The sequence below is a fragment of the Anguilla anguilla genome, chromosome 5 (genome assembly GCF_013347855.1).
Source record: "Anguilla anguilla isolate fAngAng1 chromosome 5, fAngAng1.pri, whole genome shotgun sequence".
Classification (NCBI taxonomy): domain Eukaryota; kingdom Metazoa; phylum Chordata; class Actinopteri; order Anguilliformes; family Anguillidae; genus Anguilla; species Anguilla anguilla.
The window spans coordinates 7,697,554-7,722,280 of record NC_049205.1 but is presented as its reverse complement, the minus strand read 5'-3'; the positions used below and the strand labels follow the sequence as shown (position 1 = coordinate 7,722,280).

The following is a 24,727-nucleotide window of genomic DNA, read 5'->3' as shown; positions in this document are numbered from 1 at the left end:
GTTACTAAGAAATAAAACGTTCTTGCATTTTTCATATGCATTTAATAATATAACTATGTGATTACGTTGATACAAGGTAGTTTGCAGTCACAGGGATGTTTTGGATATGGCGATGTTTCCCCGGTTTGCATGGAAGCATCTGCGTAATTGCCCAACATTGGGGAAATACGGCTTTTTTAGTTTCATATTGTTGGATGCTTTGTAGCAACTCGTCATACCTTTCATATCAATAAGTTGGTTCGCATAAAAATTTTAGCAAGAGTGTTTTTACAAATGCGTAAAGTGCATGCATTGTACCCGTAATTTGGCTTTTGTTACTCTGAAAACGTTTTTGGTGAGGAACTCCTCTTGCGAGGTATCCCTTACTCGTTGTGTCGCTCTCGGATGACATAAGCAAACGCGACAGTAAAAGGTTGTAATGACTTATGAAAGCTCGATAATGAATGCACATGTGACTTTTTTGTCGGTATTGTAAAACAGACCTATGGTATACTTTATTGTTCTACAGAATAATGATGCTTCCGTTTAGAAAATTACTATTACCTTTGGTTAGTAGACCAAGCTGTAGACCATTTTCAGTATCCCAAAACTACTGGCATGCCAAAAAAGTAAGTGTCCTTTCTCGCCGCTTAACAGTTACTATACGATGTCGCTATTATAGAATGTCGTCGCCAGCCAGTTATATTGATATTATTAGTTTGCTTCATTGCGTACATTTTAAACCCGATTCATCCTCACACAAGTAGTAAAACTATTTAAACGGATAGATTAACATACAGATTGTCATGGAAACAAATAGGCTATACCTGCTCAGTCCCGAGCTGCTTCAAATAGTTTGCAAAGTTCAACAGCAGTCTTTCACATTGTGTGCTTCAGTATTGTGTACGTGGTATTTGAATAATCTCGCTGATTATTAACGAGTTGCCATGACATCGGTGTCGCTGCATCCACAGGGCTTGGTACTTGGTGTGTACGAGAAAGAAAAGGACGATGAGAGCCTGCGTTTCACGGAGGCGGCGGAGAGTTTTGACCGCTCACTGTCAGGAAAGCTACGCGAGCTGTTGTCAATGTGAGTCTGATGAAACAAGTGCAGTGAACGACGTGGCTGGGATTGTGCATTTGTCGGCACAGTTAATCAACGTTACAAAAATTGCTAAAATGCTTTTTAAATGATTGTATTTATGAATGTACACTTTTCCTTTAACGCAACACAGATCTGGACCAGCGCTGAAAAAGGGGAAAAGCCGGGTATTTTATGGTGTACATCAGGTACGTTAGCAAACACACATATGTCAATTAGATGAAATTGTATGTATGTGATTAGCACATCACAAAAATGCAAATCTACAGCTCAATATCAAACTTCAGTTTTACTTCAAAGTATTCTGGAATGTGACTTTTCACTTTTTTGTGTCAAATGTAAATTATTTAAAATTAAATGATTTAAATTCTTTCAGTGCAGGTAACACAATTTCCCACCTTTCTGTTTTACTTCAGGATTTTTCCAGCATTGTTGTTGTCGGTCTTGGTAAACATTCAGCAGAGGTTTGTGGCAAAGAGAACTGGGACAGTTGCAAAGAAAATATTCGAGCTGCTGTTTCAGGTAAAAATGCCTAGTTTACAGATTGTCTGCTTGTATCTCGATGCCACCTGTCTGCAGTCCCTGTTCACTCAGTGGCCCAGTCTAGTTAATTTAAGCTCCTATACTGATGTACTTGACAAATGAATACTGAAAACTGATACAGTGTGCAATCGCAGCACTGCTGCGTGTAACCAGCTAATGAGCTGACTATGGTTGACTGACCCTGTGCTGTCTCTGTTCTGACTGCACTGCCCCCCCCCCAGTGGGCTGCAGACTGCTGCAGGACCTGGAGCTGGGGGAGGTGGAGGTGGACCCCTGTGGCGACGCCCAGGCTGCGGCGGAAGGGGCGGTCCTGGGGCTCTTCCAGTACGACGAGTTCAAGCAGAAGAAGAAGACGCCCGTCAAAACTCAGCTGCACGGCAGGTGTGCTGGAACCCGTGCACACTTCACTACAGTCCTGCAGCAGCAGCAGCCGACACACATCTCCACATCCTTATTTTAAAATGCAGTCATGCTGCTCACTTTCTGTGTCATGGGGAAGCTCATTGCAGCCCAACAGTTTAAAGTATTCCTTTTTTCATGTATAAAGTATCCGTTGTTCTTCAGCTCCAGTACCGCAGCTTGGCAGAGGGGCGTCCTGTACGCGGAAGGACAGAATCTGGCCCGTCGCTTGATGGAAGCACCAGCCAATCACGTCACCCCAACGTTTTTTGCGGACTGCATACAACAGGAACTTTCACCGTTCTCCGACAAAGTTGCTGTCCATAAAAGGTAGCGTCAGATTTGATGATGTTTTCCCCTGAGCCTGGCCAGCGACCAACACTGATAGAACCTGGAGTGATGTCTGAGCTTACATTTTTACTAACGATAATATTTACTTCTATTCAGAGGTTTCCGGTATGAATTTCAGTGGCAGCTGAATTCAGGCATTATGGTTTAATTGAATCAGAGCCAGAGTTTCTTAAGTCAGTACTTTCCGCATTGTTCTTTTGCCATTTTTACAACAAGGTATTTAAGCAATTCATGTTTAGTTCCCATCAAGATATAAAGTAACCATCAATTTAAACGGTCACCTATTACAAAATAAGCCAGACAGGATATTGTACAGCTGTATGCGTTTCTGGCAGACAGCAGTCCTGGATAGAGGAGCAGAAGATGGGGGCATTCTTAAGTGTCTCAAAAGGCTCAGAGGAGCCCCCTGTCTTCCTGGAGCTGCACTACAAGGGAAGCCTGGAATCCGGTCAGCCGCCACTGGTACTAGTCGGGAAAGGAATTACTTTTGACAGGTATTGTAAACATGATCGTATCTACTTCCTCTTTTCATTACTTTATTACTTCCTTCTTAAATGTTTTGTTAAATCAGGAATGTCAGGAGTAAGAAAAAGTACACCGTGGGTGTGTTTTAAGTGGCTGAGTAACACAGTGGGTGTGTTTTATGTCTCTTTGTAGCACAGTGGGTGTGTTTTACTGTATGAGTAACACAGTGGGTGTGTTTTACTGTATGAGTAACACAGTGGGTGTGTTTTATGTCTCTGAGTAACACAGTGGGTGTGTTTTATGTCTCTTGAGTAACACAGTGGGTGTGTTTTATGTCTCTTGAGTAACACAGTGGGTAACTGTATGAGTAGCACAGCGGGTGTGTTTTATGTCTCTTGAGTAGCACAGTGGGTGTGTTTTATGTCTCTTGAGTAACACAGTGGGTAACTGTATGAGTAGCACAGTGGGTGTGTTTTATGTCTCTTGAGTAGCACAGTGGGTGTGTTTTATGTTTTTAGCGGTGGGATTTCGCTGAAGCCCTCCTCAGGAATGGACGCCATGAGGGCGGATATGGGCGGGGCCGCGACCGTCTGCTCCGCCGTCGTCACCGCGGCGGCCCTGAAACTTCCCATCAACATCATCGGTGAGGTCACGGCGAGCCTAAGAACATTCCGGCAACTTAACAATCGACCGTCGACAAGCGCTGAAGCATCGTCACAGTTTCGACGCGTTTTCATTCGCTGCTGCTTATTACCGCACGTTCCGAATCACCCAGAATCTTGCTGTTTGTCTGCGAGTTTTGTGTTCGGCGTTTGCCTGTGCGTGAATTTGTGTTCAGTGGGGTTTGTTTGTCTGCGCGTGAATTTCACAGGGGTTTTGTTTTCTCAAGGTCTGGCGCCTCTGTGTGAAAACATGCCCAGTGGGAAAGCTAATAAGCCTGGTGACGTTGTCAGGGCGAAAAACGGAAAAACCATCCAGGTACTGCTCTGCTTTTTTTACATACAGTGTTCTTTCATTAGGCTGCATTGGTTTGTAATACCTGCGTACAGGACAGGCTGTGGAACATGTTTCAGATATTCTCTGCGCTTAACTGAGAAAAGTGTTTTGGGAATGCTGCAGAAACGCTACTGAAACATTACTGAGAAGGGGCAAATGGTAGAACCTGCAGCTTAAAGCAGTAGAAGTCTGTTGAGACAATCTGGATTATACCGTCAGATACTTTGAGCAGCAGATTTTCAGGGAGGTAGACATGTTCTGGAGTATATGCCATCAATCCTGAATTAGTATTTTACACGCAGCATATAGAATAGTTGCATTAAGTATCGGACGGACTTGCAATTGCAATTTCTCCTTGCAATTTGACTTGTTTGAATCATAGTAATGAGATCATTTTAAACTAGATTTAAAATTTAGGCGGATACGTGTGCTTAAAGCCCACCCCTGTGTTTCCCTCCAGGTGGATAACACAGACGCAGAAGGCAGACTCATACTGGCCGACGCCCTCTGCTACGCCCACAGCTTCAACCCCAAAGCGATCATCAACGCTGCCACTTTAACGGGTACGGAGTGCGCGCGATTCACTGAACTCAAGGCCGCGACCAGTATATCTGCTGCTTAATTTCATATAAGCTGAAAACGTACTGATGTTGAGCGTTTTGTGAGTTTTGTTAATGGGTTTACAGGTGCGATGGATGTAGCTTTAGGATCTGCTGCTACGGGAGTATTCACCAATTCCGATTGGCTGTGGAGTCGCCTGCATAAGGTATGTATATTAATATTGGACTGAACACTTCCCTTTGCCGATATTTCCTGGTAAACAGAAATTATATTGCGTTGATGTTGTGTGTTTGATTTGAGCAAGCATCGTGAGTAATATTGTGTGTTTGATTCAGGCGAGCATCGTGACTGGCGATCGAGTCTGGCGAATGCCCCTGTTCCAGCATTACACCCGACAGGTCACTGACTGCCAGCTGGCTGACCTCAACAACATTGGGAAATACAGCCGGTGGGTGAATGCAATAGAATAAAGCAGATTTTTTAAAAGTAAGATTTTCTGGTTCCTTTTAGGGAACTACAACAGAGCGAGAGAGGATGTTGGCAGGAATTGCTTTCATGTCATTTGCATTTTTCTGCTTCAAGTAAATGTCACCATTTATATTTCTGCAGTGCATCTCATTTTCCAATCACCTGTAAAGGTTAATGGGACAGAAGCAATTCATGCATTTCATTCTGTCAATGTAATTGGCTGAGAGGTGGTTTGCAATGTGATTGGCTGAGAGGGGGGTTGTGATGTGATTGGCTGTGAGGGGGATAGCGATGTGATTGGCTGAGAGGGGGATTGCGATGTGATTGGCTGAGAGTGGGATTTCATTGTGATTGGCTGAGAGGAGGTTTGTCCGCCCACAGGTCTGGAGGTGCATGCACTGCAGCGGCGTTTCTGGGTGAGTTTGTGACGGCCCCACACTGGGCGCACCTGGACATCGCCGGGGTGATGTCAAACAAAGACGAGGTCCCGTACCTGCGCAAGGGCATGTCAGGCCGACCCACACGGACCCTGGTGGAGTTCGCCGCTGGCCTCAGTGCAGAATCCTGAAAGAACTGGCTCTAGATCTCCTAGAACCGGCTGGGTCTATCCAGTTATGTAAATCCAATTTTAACAAATGCGCTTTCATTTGTTGAGTAAATCATAACTGTGGTAAGACGTCACGTGTAAAGGAAGATTTCTTAACAAACTGCACAACGCTCCAACATTTGGAGGACAAAAAGAAATAAGGATTCAAAAGAGATTTATACCTATACTGTATCCAATATTACGTTTAAGGAAACGTTTTAAGCTTTTGTAATGCTCCAGGATTATTGGCTATCCAACACTATCTGCCAGTGACACTGCAGCAGCCACAAGGAGCATCTAAATCAAGTGTCATAAATAATTTCCTGAAAATATCTGTACTGTGTAATGCAATAAAACGGTGATGTTAAAAAACTTGTGTATTGTTAAACTCATGATCATTGTGTTGTGTATTATTAAAGTTATGAGCATTGTGGGCCAAATGCAGTTGAAAACGGTTCTCGGTATGAGAGTCAGTGTAACTATTATAACGAAGATGTTTGCAGATGTGAACGATTTCAGTGAAATACTAAACTATTATATCAAGGTGTTGGGAGTTTATAAATTCACACACACACACACAGACACAAAGGGACTTACTTATAAGCTTATTTGTTGTAAAAAATAATCTGGATGTAATGATGGTAATTTTTTTGAACGTTTATTTGTTCCCATTCAAATTTGATACCAATATTTTTCTTGGATTACTGCATTGTGACTCTCCAGCAGGTGGCGATATACCATTGAGCTACACAAGCCAGCTTTACTGCAGTGGAGGATTGTCGTGAGTCATCTTCACAAAAACACTGTCATTTCACCTCTCTCGTTTCTGACTTGTCAAGGAAAGCCTACACTTAGCGAAATAATACCTATTTTACCTATAAGGCCTATGTTCCTATAAGCTTATTTTACAAAACAGTCCTTGGAAACATTTACTGACAGTTGCATGTTCACACCACCATCACCCTCGTTAATAATGCAGCATAACCGTGCCAGTACAGAGACATCCAGTGAATTTGGGAGTTCAGGCAGCACAGCGGAATCGTGTCATTGCAGAGACAGCTGGAATGCGTCCTGCGTAAAAATGTTAACAGACGAAAATCCACATCTCACTAAACGGACCCAGAGCCAAAGCAGTGCACCAGAGACCAATGATATGAAGATATGTCCCAGCATTCTCTGTGGAACATTAGACAATTGGATGTTTGGGGCCAGCACCAGACACTACCATTGCAGTACAAATGGTATGTCAGTATACATGTAAGTTGTGTTGGTATACGTGCAGAGTGTGTTGGCCCTGTATACGTGTAGCGAGTGTTGGTAAATGTGTTTACAATTTTAATGTTTTTTTTTTTTTTTTTAATTATTCAAATCCGAATTTAAAAAAATGTGTCAGCCCCTCTGTGTGTTATCTCATGCTGTTAGCATACTTTGCCCTATACACATCTGCTTCACCCTGACTTTTCTGCGATTTCTTGCTTGTTACCAGCCAATCACAGCCCTGGGGTCTGTATAGCATCAGCCAACAGCAGGGTGCAGATGTGTTACCTGTCTCTTAGCAACGCTCAGACAGAAAACATTACTTGGATCTGGCATCTGTCCAGCTGCCTGTGATTTCAGCCTAAACAGCCCACTGCTGAGGTCCAAATTATTTCCTCCTGTCATGGAACAGTGGCCTTCCTGCAGGGTTTCGAGACCCTCCCCTGTGATGCAGTCATTTCCTCATCTGTTTCTATGGCAACCTAACGAAGGAGTGGAGAGTTGACAGCCTGCCACCAAAGTCCAAAGCCCGTCCTCCATCTACAGTCTGCACAGAGAGCTAGACTTTTGCCTTTGATTTTTGAAAGCATTCATAGACGTTATACAGCTGGAATTCACTATGGAGGCCATCCGAAACCCAAAATGAAAGCATGCCATCATTATAACTACATTTTGCCTGGCTTTTGTTTGGCACTTTTATATATTAATTGTTTTCTTATCAGACGTAACCAAAAAAAAAAAGTAAATAAATAAATAAAGCTTGCATGCCTATTTGAAAACTAGCGGTTGTCAGCAAGCATGATGACAATCACAATTAGTTAACAACAGTGCTGTTCTTCAGAGAGGAGTATTTAAGTAAATCACATGGAACTGCCTGCCCATTTGAATGGTGGGTTGGTGTGGAACCCATTTGAAGTGCTCTGCTGTGAAAAAAAGAGAACGCGCGTACTAGCTGACCTAGTGTCTACTTATTTTCTCAACTATAAAGAAAACTGCCAGGGCTTCAGTATGTGAGAAAAGTAAAGACGCTTTAGGAGGTAAAATATTCAAAAGATTTACAGACCAGCATCCTGAGACGCATATTTCACTAACTGGTAACAGACTGTTTTGGATAATGTCCTGCGTGAAACAAAACTTTATAAGCAGCCACGCCACTCCTGTGTCCTTTTTTACTTCAGTGGTAAATTAGGTATGACTGGGAAAGCAAACTGTAAAAACAGCAAGCAAGCCCTGGCTTCCAGTTGGACAGTAAATGCCATTAGCCACTGTGCTGTAGTCAGACACAGGCATAAATTCACAATCAGTCAGAGTCAGTACTGACACACACACACACACACGCACATGAGAAGGACCTAGGCAAGTCTTTCAGTCATTTCAGACTTGCTTAGTCTGTGGGAGCACTGGACAGTACAGGAATGCCTCTAAATGCCAAATTCTCTCCAGGGTTTACATTCAATGATTAATTAGTATAAACACAGCCATTTCCCATGAGTCTCGCTGTCAGTATCTCTACATTATCCAATATCAGCTGGTTTGCTCTACAAACCAAACCACATCCCTGGGAAAGAAAATTTTCTTTTCATTTTTTTTTGTAAGACAGCAGTTCTATGCTTCTCTTCAGTGGATTTAAGAAGCTGCTGTTCATTTTTTTTCTGGAACAGAAGTGTTTCAGACCCACATTGTTGTCAGTGATTTACCAGTGCAGACACATCTAATTTTAGTATGGCATTTCAGCTTCCAATTGAGCCTCTGCTGCTCCACTGTTCCAGTGCAGTGGAGTCTCCATAGCTCTACATCACTGCAGTGGAGTCTCTGTAACTCTATATCACTGCAGTGGAGACTATAGTTCTATATCACTGCAGTGGAGTCTCTGTAGCTCTATATCACTACAGTGGACTCTCTGTAGTTCTACATCATAGCAGTGGAGTCTCTGTACCTCTATATCACTGCAGTGGAGTCTCTATAGTTCTATATCACTGCAGTGGAGTCTCTGTAGTTCTATATCATAGCAGTGGAGTCTCTGTACCTATATATCACTGCAGTGGAGTCTCTATAGTTGTATATCACTGCAGTGGAGTCTCTGCAGCTCTGTATCACTGCAGTGGAGACTCTGTAGTTCTATATCACTGCAGTGGAGTCTCTGTAGCTCTATATCACTGCAGTAGGGTCTCTGTAGCTCTATATCACTGCAGTGGAGTCTCTGTAGCTCTATATCACTGCAGTAGAGTCTCTGTAGTTCTATATCAATACAGTGGAGTCTCTGCAGCTCTATATCACTGCAGTGGAGACTGTAATTCTATATCACTGCAGTGGAGTCTCTGTAGCTCTATATCACTGCAGTGGAGTCTCTGTAGTTCTATATCACTACAGTGGAGTCTCTACTGATCTATATCATTGCAGTGAAGTCTCTGTAGCTCTATATCACTGCAGTGGAGACTGTAGTTCTATATCGCTGCAGTGAAGTCTCTGTAGCTCTATATCAATGCAGTGAAGTCTCTACTGCTCTATATAACTGCAGATGAAGTCCCCAGCAGTGCACACAATCAGATATATTATTGGCTGGTCAGTGAGCTAAATCAAGGTTGACTCATTTGGTGTACTGCGTCCAATTATAAAATCTGCCAAAGGGATGTGAGCGGGTGTGGGTGCCTGTGTGTCCAGTATTAGAAACAGCGCCATGGTAACCTGGATCAGCTCTGGGATGAGGGGTGGGGAGGTGGAACAGGGGAGAGCAAATCACTGAACTGAAGAACAAAAATGAGGCAGCAAAAGTAAAATAAAAAACACACATGAAAATGCAGTTATATTTTTTATCATTGTTGCAGAGCATCTTCCAGTGATCATCAAAGATGAAATAGCAGAATGTCCTTGCAAGGCAGATTAATTCTGTTTAAAGCACAACTGCTGTGGTATATCCAGTAATTCTTCTCATGCTAGTGCACTCTCCTCTCTAGAATGTTCTTCCTAGGCTTCCTCTTCCTATGGGTTCTAAGCAAGTGGAACGCCCTGCACAGGTGCGTATGGGCGAGATGATGTCAGCACAGCTGTGTGCAGGAGAGAAGACATCTGCGCAGCTATGTGCAGGTGAGAAGATGTCTGCGCAGCTGTATGCAGGAGACAGGATGTCTGCGCATCTGTGTGAGGAGAGAGGACATCTGCACAGCTGTGTGCAGGACAGAAGATGTCTGCGCAGCTGTGTGCAGGATACAGGACATCTGCGCAGCTGTGTGTGTGACAGGACGTCTGCGCAGCTGTGTACTGGTGACAGGACGTCTGTGCAGCTAGGTGCAGGAGAGAGGACGTCTGCGCAGTTGCATAGGGGTGAGCTTGTTTGTCAGCGCTGTCCTGAGCTGAACCAGGCTGCAGTCGGAGGGCTGTTTGTGGGACAGCATCAGGGAAAGACTCTCTCTGCCAAAATTCCTTGTGTATAACAAACAGGGTCCAAAGACTATCAGCACTGCTGCTGCTGTCTAAACCCCACAACTCACTTCTGCTGACACCATGAAAACAAACACCAAACAGCCCAGCTACCAAGACAACTGTCTCTGCAACAGAACACAAAACGAATATCTCCAAAAGGCTGACATGCACGCATGCACATATGCAAACAGATGCATGCATTTACGTACACAAACACAAGCATGCATGCACTTACATAACTACACGCATGCATGCATGTATGCAAACACAAAAATGCATGTACATGCACAAACATATATATACACACACACACACATACATACACACACTCCCTCACACAGGAACAGAGGAGCATATTGTGCTGCTGCTTGAATAGGGGCGATGCGCTTACTGTGCGATTCCCTTACAGGGCGATTCTCTTACAGGACAATTCTCTTGCAGGGTGATCCTATCGCAGGGTGAATCCCTTCTGGTGTGATTCTCTTACACTGCAGTTCTCTTACAGGGCGATTCTGTTACAGGGTGATGCTCTAATGGTCCAATCCTCTTACAGGGCGATCCCATTACAGCGTGATTTTCTTGCAGGGCGATGTGCATTCAGGTTAAAGAAGCAGATACACGTGTCAGCAGTGCTGCATTACAGATGTTTTTCTTTTTTTTAGCAGAACTCCGGTCTTCAAGGACCTCATCAGCGGCATCACCATGGCAACGGTTACTTACATTTCCAATTTCCTTGCCTTTTAACAGCTCAGACCTCTGAAAGGCAGCACAGACTGCGCAGACAGTAAATTAATGAAATGTTTGTCTGCTGGAATTTGCAATCCTGTTTTTTTCTCTGTAACATACATGATGAATACACTTAGCACTTCACACTGTAGTCTGAGGATTTGATTGGTGGATTCACTGCAATCTGTGGATCTGATTGGTGGATTCACTGCAGTCCTGAGAATATTGCAGTTCTTATAGAACTTTTTTTTGTCAGGTAGCAAGATTTATCTAGCTGCTCGATTGTTAATCTGATGAAAATATTTTGAAAATCAAGCCCACGCAAGATATAAGAATGTGGTTGTGCATTGTTGTGAAACCAATTTGCCAACTTCATGTTTTTTTGTCTTAGGGATTGTAGCTCTCCTATACAGATTGGTATTCATACAATACTTATTTTATCTGAATTATGGATTATATGCGTAAAACCTCAAATGATATTATATGAGTCTGTTTTTCCTTAGTTCAATTTCTTAAAAATCTGCAAGACTAAATCCTCACACCCACACAAGTCACAGTACAAGATTTTTGAATCATTTCCCTCCAACACAACCCGCCTACATCTGTGAGACTCTCCAAAATCGGATAAAGAAACTGACTGGCATCAATCTGCATTCATGTTCATTGTTAGCCCCATCTCTCCGGTTCAGTGCTGTTTTTCAGTAATTTCCTGTTGTGTTGAACTGAGCTGTGTTGAGCTGAGTTGTGTTGGGTTGTGTTGAATTTTGCTGTGTTTAGCTGAATTGCATTGGGTTGGTTGCGTTGAGTTGTGTTACATGCCTACTCAACAGAAACACAGATGCAGAGCTGCATTCAGGATGAGCACATGGATGTAAACCCTTCGTGGGACGAGGGCTGGATTGCTCTCAAACGTGCACCCGGAAGCACAGCTGTTTCAATGTGCTGTAAACTGTGCAGTTCAGTCTCAGATATCTTAATGCGCTTTAAACTGCGCAATTCAAGTTCTTTGCTCCTCAGGATATAAGAGCACTTTCCCAATAAAGGCCAAAGGCTCTTTAGGTAATGTAAGAAAATGCTTTCTTTTTATGTCCAACATCCTCTCAAAATGTGAATGAAAGATGTACAGTCAGTGTGAGAGTATTGGTGTAAGGGAAAGTAACTGGTCACTGTATCTGGAGTAAAGCAAATGTATTTATTTAGCACTGTAATATACATCAGCTAATAAAGCTCAATACAGTACAAGAAATATTTGTAATGAGAACTTTAATGTATATTTTTAGGCCATTTACTGTACACATATTTTTAAGTGCAATTAGAAAAACAAAACCTGTCTCAAACAGACATCTGTCCAGGCTGAGAAAGATCAATAAAATGGCTTAATAACTGAACATTATCCAGAACTTCTTCAAACTATTCTGTTTCGCACACACACAAAACAATTCAGTCAGGTTGTAGTTAAATTTTTTTTTGGTTATTAAACGTAATTTAATGTAACAGACCAAAGTATTTACTTACTTTACTTTTTTCATTAGAAGAAAAGTGGTATTGTGGCTTTCACATTGCACTATTTGCAAACGGCAAAAATCTGACTACGCACAAAAAAACATGCATGTGTGTCCATTGCCAGGTCAGGACAAACGCATGTTCAGCTCACATGGTACATACACGAGTTTGCCATGGCTTTGGCTTGGATTTGGCATGGGTTTGGTACGGGTTTGGCACTGTGCATCAAACTGCTTGTTCAAAGTAAACAGACAATTAAAGACCAGTTCTGACGCATGCCAAAATGAAAAAATATTCCACACGATGATATTAACGTAACTGCGTTGAGTTATCACGGGCCCCGGGGACAAAATCAAATCAATACTTCAGTAATTCAGTGGCGCAATCTTACACAAATCTGTAAACCTCTGAACATAGCGACAGGGGTTAAACAACCAGCACAAACATGAGCATTTATGCCCATAAAAAAAATGTCCTGTGTTTGTTCCTAAATGGTCTGGCTGTTAAATGGAGTTTAAGTAAGCACACCACCACCAGGAGAACATAGTTCCTGAACTGGTGTCATAAAAGGCATGCACATTTGCAGATAGGAGATAATAATAATAATAATAATAATAATAATAATAATAATCACAAAAAAGGCAATGCAGAACTTAGTCTATGTTCATCAACTGCTTTGTTCAGAAATATAAAAAGGCTAAAACAAAGTTTGTCTAAAAAGTGCATACTTTGCGCAATAAATATGGATATTGAAACATTTTAAATAATAAAAAAGTGCACAGGGTTACGCTGTAAAGGCTGTTAACATGGCAGAACTAGTGTGTTCTGTAAAGTAATCACATTGCCCCCCCATGGTCTGAAGGACAGACAGACACCCGTTCTATACCCACCCCGCCCCCCCCCCACCCCCCCACAGTCTGAAGGGCAGACAGATGGCTGTTCTCTTGTGAGAAACTGGAGTCTTGGGGGGGGGTTCTGAATCCCAGAAGAACACAGGGTCCCCACGAGGCGAGAGAACTAAAGCCAGTAATTATACATTGTGAAGACAGAGCGAAATGAGTTGAGACGACTATAAACTGAGAGTGGAGGGGACCTGTGGTGATGTATGAACCCCTCAGAGCTTTAAGCCAGAAGGGTAGATGATTCTGCCACTGTCTCGTACCCCTTCCTAAATTCAGCATAAATTCAACACAACTGATGTAAGAACCACAAGCTGACATTTGCGCATGACGCACTTGAAACTCCCGGCTTCTGTTCTGTCCGCGAACGAAGGACCGCGGTGATATTTTCCAACGAAGTAAACAAGCTGAGACATAATTGCGTAACCGCATAATTAGTCACCAGCTACAAGGGCGTCTCCTTCTTACAGCTAAGAGAAGGGTCGGCTGCTTCGCTCAACATGAGGGCCCGTTTCAGGCTCAGTTCGGCCTCTCTGATTGGGTAGAGTTCGGGCTCTCTGATTGGGTAGCCCTCCCCTCTGCACAGGAAGCCCTGCTGGCCCTGCAGGTGATATTTGGGGCCGGTCGCCACAGCGTTGCGCTTGTTCTCGGCGCCGCCCTGCTGGCTGTTGCGCAGAGGGTCCGTCGGCCTGACGGCGAGCCGGCTCATGTCGTACTCCGGCGCCGGGCCGTTCTGGAACTTTCTCCGCCCCGAGCCCGACCTGCCGGAGCCGCCGCCGCCGCCGCTCCCGGACCTTCGGCCCTTGGGGGCGAGTTTGACGCGGTTTCCCTCGCGGTCGCTGGACGGGGAGCGGCTGGCGGACGCGGGGGCGGCGCCGGACCCCCGGTCCCGCCTGCGCGGGAGGGAGCGCTGCTGGACCTGCAGGGTGTGGCTGGGAGGCGGGACGCCGTCCGCGGGCGTGGTCCGGCCGGTGCCGGCGGAGGAGGCGGTGCGCAGGGAATTCTGGGAACTCTTGGGGGAGTGGTTGGGGAGGGAGCGGGTGGCCGGAGAGACGGGGCACTCGGACAGGCAGACGAAAGTTTGGGCGGGGCCCGCGGGCGGAGGGTCGTCCCGTCCCGTGCTTGTGCCAGTGGATTTGGTGCGGGGGGGCGCTGCGCTCTTGGTGGTGGGGGGGCTCCCGGCCTGGCGCACGGCGCCGTACTTCTCCAGGAGCTGGACGATGTGCGCGTGGCCCCCCCTGGTGGCCACCCGCACGGCGGTGCGCCCGAAGCGGTCGGCGTGGTTGGGGTCGGCTCCGCGGTCCAGCAGGGCCCGCACGACCTCGGCGTGGCCCTCCTGCGCGGCGACGCCCAGCGCGGTGGCCCCCTGGTCGCAGGCGTGGTCCGGCCGCGCCCCGGCGTCCAGCAGGAGGCGCGCCACCGCCGCGTGCCCCCGCCAGGCCGCCGACTGCAGCGGTGAGCGCCGCTCCCCGTCGGCGGCGTTGACGTCGGCGCCGTGGGTGACCAGCGCCCGCGCCATCTCCAGGTGGCCCTGCCAGCAGGCCACGTGCAGCGCCGTCCTGCCTTCGGGGTCCCTGGCCTCCGCGCCCGCGCCGTGCTCCAGCAGGCACTCGGCCATGCCCAGCTGGTTCTCCAGCGCCAGGGCGTAGAGCGTGGTGCGCCCGTCCGCGTCCCGGCAGTCCACGTCGGCGCCGCCGGCCAGCAGGAGCTCCACGACGTCGCGGTGGCCCTCCTGGGCCGCCACCCGCAGGGCGTTGCGCCCGTCGTACCCGCGCTGGTCCGGGCCGGCCTGGCAGGCCTCCAGCAGCACCCGCACGCAGTCGCGGTGCCCCTCCTGGGCGGCCAGCACCAGCGGGATGCGCCCGTCGTTGTCCACCTCGCCGCAGCGGGCGCCGTGGTCCACCAGGGCCTGGCAGACGGCGCGGTGGCCCTCGAAGGCGGCGGCGTGGAGCGGGGCCCGGCCGGCGTCGTCCCGATGGCTCTCGTCCAGCCCGCGGTCCAGCAGGAGGCGCACCACCTCCACGCTCCCCTGGGCGGCGGCCACGCCCAGCACCGTGCGGCCCTCGGCGTCCACGCCGTCCACGGCCGAGCCCCAGAAGAGCAGCGCCTTCACCACGGCGGCGTGGCCCATGGACGCCGCCGCCAGCAGGGGGGTGCGGCCACTGCGGTCGGCGTGGTCCACGTCGGCCCCGCCCTCCAGGAGCAGGTCCACCGCCTCGGCGTGGCCCTCGTACGCCGCCGCCAGCAGGGGCGTCACGCCCTCTTTGTCCGGGCGGTCCACCTCCGCGCCGCACTCCACGAGGAGGCCGACCACGGAGGCGTGGCCGCCGCCGCTGCCCCCGCCCCCGCCCCCGCCGGAAGGAGCTCGCAGCGCCGCCACGGCCAGCGCGGTCCTGCCGTCGGCGTCCTGGTGGTCCAGCCGGGCGCCGTGGCGCAGCAGGTGCTCGGCGACGCGGCGGTGGCCCGCGTAGGCGGCGGCGATGAGCGGCGTCCTCCCCTCGCGGTCGGCCCGGTCGGCCTGGGCCCCGTGCCGGAGGAGGCTGAGCGCGATGTCCGCGTGGCCCGCCCAGGCGGCGGCCCGGAGCGGCGTGCGCCCGTCGGCGTCGGCGCAGTCCACCCTGGCGCCGGCCCGCAGCAGGGCCGCCACCGCCCCCGCGTGCCCCGCCCAGGCCGCCGAGCGCAGCGCCGTCCAGCCGTCGTGGTCGCTGCGGTCCACGGCGGCGCCGTAGCCGATCAGCCGCTCCACCACCGCGGCGTGCCCCTGCCGGGCCGCCAGCGTGAGCGGCGTCTGCCCGTGCCCGTCCGCCAGCTCCAGGTCCGCCCCCCGGCCCGCCAGCAGGTCCACCGCGCCCAGGCTGCCGCCGTACGCCGCGCTGGCCAGCAGGCTCCGCCCGCCGCCGTCCGTCCAGTTGACGGAGGCGCCGTTCTCCAGGAGCGCCCGCACGGACTCCTCCCCCCGCCGGCCCGGCTCCCCGCCGGCCCCGCCCCGCTCGCCCCCTCCGCTCACGTGCGCCCCGGCCTTGACCAGGAGCTCCAGCACCTCCCGCTCCTCCGGCGGGGAGGCGCCCAGGGAGTCCTGCGCCGGGGTCCCGTTCCACACCATCCACAGCGCCAGCTGCGCCGGCTCCATCCGCAGGTCGGCCCGGACCAGGTGGAGGGCGAACTCGCGCACCTCGGCCGGGCCCAGCTCGCGCGCGCGGCAGCTGTAGCTCATGGCGAGCATGCGGTGGCCCTCGGCGGCGCTGCACAGGTACCGGGGCGTGCAGTGCTTCACGTCCAGCAGCCACTCTGCGAAGCTGGCGTGGAAGAGCGTCCTGGTCCCCGCCGCGCCCTCCACCAGCAGCTCGGCCAGGGCGTCCATCTTCCGGCGGAACTCCTCCATGGTGAGCGCCGTGTCGCGGGTCCACGCCGCGTGGTACAGCTCCTTGACGGCGAGCGGGCGGCGGGCGGCCAGCGCGGCGTCCAGGACGGGCCGCACGGCGGCGAAGCGCTTGCGGGCGAACAGGCGCTGGCACAGCCACAGGTAGAGGCCGTTGAGCGTGCCGGGGATGTGGCGGATCTCGCGCAGCGGCAGGAAGCCGTCGCCGGCGCCGTCCAGCACGCGCTCCAGGTACAGGAAGCAGCCGCCGCTCTTGATGTGCAGCTGGTTGAGCATCTCGGCCGTCTCCTTGGTCAGGTGGCGGCGCAGCGCCTCCTCCTGGTCGAGCCGGTGCAGGATGTACTGCTGCACGTCCTTCACCACGTGCGCCTTCCGCAGGTCGTCCAGGCTGATCTTACGGAACCCTGAGAGGGGAGAACAGGAATATAAAACAGCGTCATGTCTGTGTTTGAATGTGGCCGCCGCCCAGGGGAGCGTGGAGGTGCTGCGCCTGTGTTTGAAGAGCACGGTGGACATAAGCCTGCTGGCTTTCTTGTGTTCCTATCCTGGACAGTCTTTAAAGGCTTGCAGTCTGCTACGCAGTCTTTGGTTGATGAACCTTTAAACCACAGCCAACCGTATAACAGAGAAAGTACTGTATACTGGGTGGGGTTTTTACAGGAATCTGAACTCACTCTGGTTGTAATAAAGGTCCAAATATTGCAGCCCATCTGACTGATTTTACTGAAATAGTCTAATTATCCTCATTTATTGCTACAATAACTATTTCCACAGCAGCTTCACCGTTACCAGGAGCTGCTTTAATGTGCCAGTGTTTTTTTTGGTTTTTCTGGCTCTAAACGCTGGCGTCAGACACAGGAAACAGGAAGTGCATGTTCTCCGTGTCTCTGAGCCCCGGGGGGAGGGAGACTGGTGCAGATTTACTGTTCCCAGGACTTCTGCACTGGGGGAGAATTCACACCAGCGTGCATATTTCACAAACGCAATGCGGTCCTTCTTTGGTGGGAAAAGACCTCCGTGGACCCCCCCCCCACCCCCGGGGTCCGAAAACACGCCCCAAAAAAACGGCAGTGCCTCGGGTCCATCCAGTAAGTGGATCCAGATTCAACATTTCCGATGAGAAAGGTTCTTTAACACCCATGTCACAGAAGAACAGCATTAAGTCCATGCTTTGTTAGTTTTATAGCCCAATCATCCTGCACCTCAGGGAATGGAGAAGAATGAAACTACATAAGAGGCATTCAGCACTGCTGCCATTGTGGTTCTTACAATGGAAAAAGTCACATCTTTCAATCAGTTCAGGGTTTTCGCACAAAAGAAAACTCTCTCTTAACTCACGAGAAAATAATCAAATCTCATATCCACAAAAAAAGACGCAGATCCTTGTAATGCCATAGGAGTGGAAGATCAGTGGATTTTATACTGATGGTTCAGAGTACAGACAGGTCAGATACAGACAGGCCAGGTACAGACGGGTCGGGGTACAGACAGACCAGGGTACAGACGGGTCAGGGTACAGACAGGTCGGGGTACAGACGAGCCCCTTTTTGTCTCTTATAAAGCATTATTGCACAGTGCGTAAGCAAGACAAATCTACTGGGAGTATCACAAAATGACCTTCAATGGGGTGGGAATAAATTCCAGATTCTGTGTTGCAGAACTCAAAGAATTTGTGACATTCTGACTATGTGTCAGCGTTTGATTCATTTGCACTGTGGAAAAAAGCTTTTGTAAGTAGTGCAAAACAAGTCACACAAATACACTGAAAGCAACCTGCTGGTCTTCACCCCAACCATCCTAGGAGAAATGAAAATATTTCTGACTATATTACAGTTTCCATACAAAGAGAAAGCCTGCTCACGTTTCTGCAGCCTGAGTGAGATCCAGTTTATCTCAGCTAATGGGCAGATTGTGTTTCAACACTTTGTTTTAAGAACATCATCGCGTAATTGTTAGCATATGGAAAAAATTAATCAAAGCCTAATTACCCCAAAATGATTCCAAATTCCCTCAGACTACACACCACCCGATTTAACAGACACGTTTCTCATCAAAACCTGTGGTTTTCATTTTAACCACTATTATGCTCTTCAAATATCTGTACATGATCTACAATTCATATTAGAACAGTAGCAGCAGCATAAATGACCATGAGGAAACTTTTCCAGTTAGATTTTTTAATTAGGACTGCAGGATGTTCGGACAGGCAGACAAACGCACACAGCCGTCCGGTGGGAACGACCCTCTAAGAGAGTTTAGCCGCAAGCCAAGGTCAGAAAATGAACAGGGGGGAGGGGGAAGGATTTTATCGCCGGACATGTCTGTCTCAGGAACCTTCAGAACGCCCTTGTCTGTTTTAACTTGAGGCCTGGTCAAAATTTTCTGTACTTCGGAAATGGCCAAATAACAGTAATATCTGGCCGATGGCAGAATTGGATTGCTGTACAGCTGTTTCATATATTAAGCTGCTAATATTAAGTAAGTAATATTCCTTGTTGGGCATATTGCATTAGCCTGGATCATCTGACTCACAGCAATACTTCACAAAACGAAACCCTCTTTCTACAGAATTTTAAAGTTTCAAATAATTTTTTAAAATATGAGATTAGCATACAAAGTGCGAGGTGATTTAACAAAATGCAAATGAGCGCCGGTTTAAAAAGCATCGGAGCGTGAATCCTGATTAAAATGTAGATGAGTAACCACCGCCAGATTATTCAGGGAATTTCAGAGAGCATCGTGTTCAGTTCTCCCAGGAGAACACTAAAAAGAACACTTTTTAAATTCAGTATCCTGCCCTTCTGGTTCGGAACATGCATTTAAATGTCTTAGCTTCATACACAAGGGGAAAACAGAGCGAAAACAAGCACCAAAACCCGCAACACAGACCACAGTCCATTTCAGCACCTTTCAGCACAACCGCACTGTGACACAGCATAAAGCACAGTCTAAAGCAGTGGGTAGAGCAGTGTAGGAGTGAGCAGTGTGTAAAGGGAGCGGGCTTTGGTGTAGGAGTAAACAGTGTGTAGTGTACGAGTAAGCAGTGTGTAAAGGGAGCAGGCTTTAGTGTAGGAGTAAAACGAGTGTAGTGTAGGAGTGAGCGGTGTGTAAAGGGAGCAGGCTTTAGTATAGGAGTGTGTAAAGGGAGCAGGCTTTAGTGTAGAACAGTGTAAATGGAGCAGGCTTTAGTGTAGAACAGTGTAAAGGGAGCAGGCTTTAGTATAGAACAGTGTAAAGGGAGCATGCTTTAGTATAGAACAGTGTAAAGGGAGCAGGCTTTAGTGTAGAACAGCGTAAAGGGAGCATGCTTTAGTGTAGAACAGTGTAAAGGGAGCAGGCTTTAGTGTAGAACAGTGTAAAGGGAGCAGGCTTTAGTGTAGAACAGTGTAAAGGGAGCAGGCTTTAGTGTAGAACAGTGTAAAGGGAGCAGGTTTTAGTGTAGAACAGTGTAAAGGGAGCAGGCTTTAGTATAGGAGTGTGTAAAGGGAGCAGGCTTTAGTGTAGGAGTAAGCAGTGTGTAAAGAGAGCAGGTTTTAGTGTAGAACAGTGTAAAGGGAGCAGGCTTTACCTGTGAACAGCTTGGTGACGGCCCTGTTCTGGCGGCGGGAGGAGCAGATGAGGAGCAGCCAGGGGGGCAGGAGCTGGTGGTGGCTGGCCAGAAGTTCAGCGATGGTCCTGCAGGGCCTCGCCCCCACACTGGGCTCCGCCTCTGACTTCGCCCCCACTCTGGGCTTCGTCTCTGACTCCGCCCCCGTACTGGGCTCCGCCTCCGATCCCGTCCTAGGCTCCGCCTCTGATCCCGCCTCCGTCCTGAGCTCCTGCCCTGACCCTGCCCCTGTCCTGGGCTCCGCCTCTGATCCCGCCTCTGTCCTGATCTCCTCCCCTGAACCCGCCCCCTTACTGGGCTCTGCCTCTGATCCCGCCCCTTTTCTGGACTCCGCCGCTGACCACGCCCCCATTCTGGGCTCCGCCTCACCCAGCTGGCAGCCTTCATCAACCGAGTCCACCAGGAGGAACAGGGACTGCTGCGGGGGTTTCAGGGACAGGAGGGGGAGCAACACGCACCTGTTGGGGGGGGGGGGGGGGGCACAGTGTTATTAAAGATTGGTAGGCGGATGCATATTTCTGATGTCATTTCTCGGGGCCCCACAACACCACACATTCCTAAAAAGCAAGAGCCCCTGGGCACTAGTCTGTAATCAGCACCAGCAAGGAAAATAAAACAACACACAACACCTGCGATTACAGCCTTACTCTGATCTGAGGGAGACAAAATCGTACCTTTAAAGGGCCGTAAGGACAGGTAAACTGTACCTTTAGAGGGGCATAAGGGCAGGTAAACTGTACCTTTAGAGGGCATAAGGGCAGGTAAACTGTACCTTTAGAGGGGCATAAGGCCAGGTAAATTGAATCTTTAGAGGGGCATAAGGGCAGGTAAACTGAATCTTTAGAGGGGCATAAGGGCAGGTAAATTGAATCTTTAGAGGGGCATAAGGGCAGGTAAATTGAATCTTTAGAGGGGCATAAGGGCAGGTAAATTGAATCTTTAGAGGGGCACAAGGGCAGGTAAATTGAATCTTTAGAGGGGCATAAGGGCAGGTAAATTGAATCTTTAGAGGGGCATAAGGGCAGGTAAACTGTACCTCTTGAAGGCCTCAGCAGGGTCCCTCTCGCACTCTCCGGGCTGCAGGAGGCTCTGGGCGGCAGGGTCTCGCAGCGCCTCCTCGAACCCGGGCACCAGGACGCTGCGGCACAGCTGGGCCACCAGCCCGCGGACGAAGCGGCCGACGCTCAGGGTGTCGGCGTCCAGGGCGTGGCAGAAGTGGAAGGCCAGGCTCCGGAGGTGCAGGCCGCGGAGGAGCCCCTGAGTCCTGCTGGGCCACAGCAGCTCCCTGCAGAGAGCGGTCTTCCCACAGCCCGGCCCCCCCACCAGCAGCACCCCCCAGGACGCCCCTCTACCCGAGGGCGAGGCGGCCCCCCTGCCGCCTGGCTGTAGGGTGGGGGCGGTGCTCCCCCCCGCCAGGGGGTTGGACTTCTCCTGCAGGCAGCGCTGGAGCTTCTGGAACACCCACTCCCTGCAGTAGAAGGGCCTGCCTTGCTGGGGTCCGGGGGGGGCCATCGCGGCTCCGCCCCCGCCCCTCACACGGGCCTCCTCATCCTGCGACGCCAGGGCGCCCCGCACAGGCCGCCCCCGCTCAGGACGTCCCCCTCCGGCTCTCAGGCCAGCATCTTCGTTCTGGGCAGGTTCTCAGGGTGCCCCAACGCACAAACTGAATTTCGCCCTGCCCCCTGGTTAGCCTCCGTTTCTAGGGCTATATGAGGGTAACTGGGGCCCACCTGGGAAATGGCGTGAGTCTAGAGAACAGCATTGCAGGTGGAGGTGACAGTGATGCCTTTTTACCAGAGAACTCCCACATACGGCTTATTCCGGCAGTTTGCTGGGTTTTATCACTGGTCCCATTCCATCACCATCCCAGCACTTACGGCTGTATCCGGAAGTTTCCAGATTCAGCGTTTACAAGACTGCTACGTCCAGAAACACAGCCTTGGTAGCCCCAACAACAGATCTTCAGTGACTTAAACTGTCTTTGATTTGTTTACTTACATTCCCTCAAACAGTTTATTTTTACATCTCAAACTGATGCAGCCTTGCAGGACAGGCATGGTAAAATGCAGTAACAGGCTTCCTTATGGCAGCAGGCAACGGGTTGTGGTGTCCGATGTCTCTGTTTGGAATTTTTGCAAGGCAGTTGGGGAATTTCCCCAGGCTGGCACTGGTGTTGGTGCGGTTTATCCGTCCGTGTGCTGGTTTGTCTGTCATGGCCACATTACAGAGCCGGCAAATTCCGCTTGACTGCAACTGCAAGAGACAAAATCACGCTGTTAAATTCAGTCCAGAACACAGCGTTAATTGGTCGAACGTCCTACAGTTCACAAAATTAGATTCAGGTAAAAATAAATAAATAAATAAATAAATTATACTTCGCGTCCTTCTATATAAGCTACTGTACGTGCGGCGTGGGTTCAATCTTACAGGGATCTCGCGATCGGATTCCAATATGTACACGATGTTCAGTACTGCGCAGATCGCGTCCTGGCACCCACGCCAAGTCCAACCGAACCGAGCCTGAGCTTTCGCAAATCAGGCTTACAGGGATCTTTCCATCGCTGGGCATTACACGCGTCAATCACAGCGGTCCGTGTGTCTTATGATTTGGGGCGTCAGTGTGTGCATATGCGCGTGGGTGCGTATCCCATGCACTTTCTGGATTTAATATGTATCTCTTACCCCTGGTGATGTGACTGATGTTCCCCTTCCTCTTCACCGCGGGTAGAAGACGCTCCACTCGTTTGTCCTGTGACCACCAGCACGGTCTATATTTGCTGTGGTCTTTTACGTTTATTTTCTCTTGACAAAGTAATTGTTAGTCCACACTGTGTTTTGATCAGCAGTTTATAATCCCTCGCATTTTCTGCGAGCCTGTCCGCTCGTTTCTCACCCACTGCAGTCCCTCCTGTCCCCAATCACTGCACAGGACTAAGCATGTTCCCCTCCTCCAAATGTTCAAACCAGCTCCTCATAGGTAACACGCGTCATCCAGCACTGGCACTCTGGGAGTTGAAGTTCTTCTCAATGATTTCACACGCAGAACTAAACAACTAATACCCCCATACCAATGCAACACCATGGATATGCACGTTTACGCATTTACTGTACTACAGAAGCAACTGCGTAATGACTACAGTCTCTATAATAAATCAAACACAATTTAGTTGATTGACTAGTTTGTTGATTGTCCAACAGAGGTATTTGGAAACAGACCCAGGTGGACAGAGGGTATTATTTCACCCATTCTTCTTTATTCCATATAGACTGTATAGTTTTAAAGCATTTGCCTTGCCTGTTCAAAGGACACTTAAAAAAAAAAAAACTAAGCAACAATGTGCCACAATTTATTCTATTTATCACCTGCAAAGAAAACAGGAAGGTCAATCCTGATTTTCATTGAGGGTGATCTGGGTAAATTGGATATTTGGATAATGCCGGGGATATCTTACAGTCTGCGCTACAAAGGGTGTGTGACTGTGTACTTCAAGGCGTCAATATAATGCGCTGACCACAAGTTGACTCATAATTAATCACAGTACAAACGCCCACACATGTGTGAATGACGATCTGGAGTGGGAGCGAAAAAGCATCACACACCAGTCCCTCACTGGAAATCAATGACCTCTTTTCATTTGGATGAGTCTGAAAAACAAATTCAGTTCAAATAATTTTATATGTACATTTATTCTATTCTGCTCTTTTATTTTGAAAATTAGATTACATGTGTGCTTGAGAGGGTTGGTTGTTTTTCCTTACAATGGCTGCAGGTATCAGAGATGAAAATCATGCTCTGCATGTGTCTCAGAAAAAGCTGATGTGTCAGACTAGTTTGCTATACTGTATAAACCACTGTTTCCTTTGAGTACAATGAAAACATCATCACACACAAGGACTGTCTGGGCTCATCAAAAACATGCACAAAAACAGAAATAGTATATAACAATTCCAGAAAGTTAGTTATCCCATCTCAGTGGTAGTTAGAACGAGGGTCGGATTAAACAGTGTGCATGTTTAGAACCCGCAGTTTTTCCAACACAAGCATTTTACTGCATTTAGATTATCATGAAAGCACAGTCCCCTAAAGCCCTAATCACAAACTGTGCATTGCATTGCTGAACATAAGCTACAATTTGAAATGTATGTCATTTGCTATGGGCTTGGTTAGTTTACTGGATGTGCTACAGTCATATGTATTGTTTCACATGGTGCTGCAGTAGCCTGTTGGCTGTCAGGCGACTAGCTCTGACTTTCATGACTAATACTTCACTATTGTGTTGCGACATAATAGCACTGTCGACTGGTTCCTCTAATTACTACATGGCCGCAGAACATGTCATGCTAGCTGTAATTATATCTTTTCACATGTAGCCCCTGGCGACAGAAGTCTATTTTCATCAAATGTAAACAGCCCTCTGCCAGGAAAAGCGTCTAAATAAATTGGTTTGTTGTAGCTGCCAAAGACATACTGTGCGTGTGGAGTAAT

At 48.8% G+C, this 24,727-nt stretch overlaps 2 protein-coding genes across 3 annotated transcripts; one reads left to right on the top strand and one right to left on the bottom strand.

Moving 5' to 3' along the window:
• Positions 1-375: 375 nt before the first annotated feature.
• On the top strand, positions 376-5,842 carry lap3 (leucine aminopeptidase 3). The gene is made up of 13 exons (XM_035416917.1): positions 376-608; positions 954-1,069; positions 1,215-1,269; positions 1,498-1,603; positions 1,846-2,005; positions 2,189-2,353; positions 2,710-2,868; positions 3,358-3,482; positions 3,729-3,817; positions 4,296-4,398; positions 4,522-4,601; positions 4,732-4,844; positions 5,246-5,842. The coding sequence occupies exons 1-13, from the start codon at positions 513-515 to the stop codon at positions 5,430-5,432; spliced, it is 1,554 nt and encodes a 517-aa protein (XP_035272808.1). The 5' UTR covers positions 376-512; the 3' UTR covers positions 5,433-5,842.
• Positions 5,843-13,264: 7,422 nt separating this feature from the next.
• LOC118226946 (ankyrin repeat domain-containing protein 50-like) lies at positions 13,265-23,281 on the bottom strand. Of its 2 annotated transcripts, none has more exons than XM_035416952.1 (4): positions 22,924-23,281; positions 21,278-22,488; positions 20,203-20,699; positions 13,265-17,038 (listed from the first exon to the last, which is right to left on the bottom strand). In XM_035416952.1, the coding sequence occupies exons 2-4, from the start codon at positions 21,751-21,753 to the stop codon at positions 13,701-13,703; spliced, it is 4,311 nt and encodes a 1,436-aa protein (XP_035272843.1). In that variant the 5' UTR covers positions 21,754-22,488; positions 22,924-23,281; the 3' UTR covers positions 13,265-13,700. The 2 variants fall into 2 exon arrangements, with proteins under 2 accessions (XP_035272843.1, XP_035272842.1); XM_035416951.1 differs by having other exon boundaries at positions 21,278-22,494; positions 22,924-23,279.
• Positions 23,282-24,727: the final 1,446 nt, after the last annotated feature.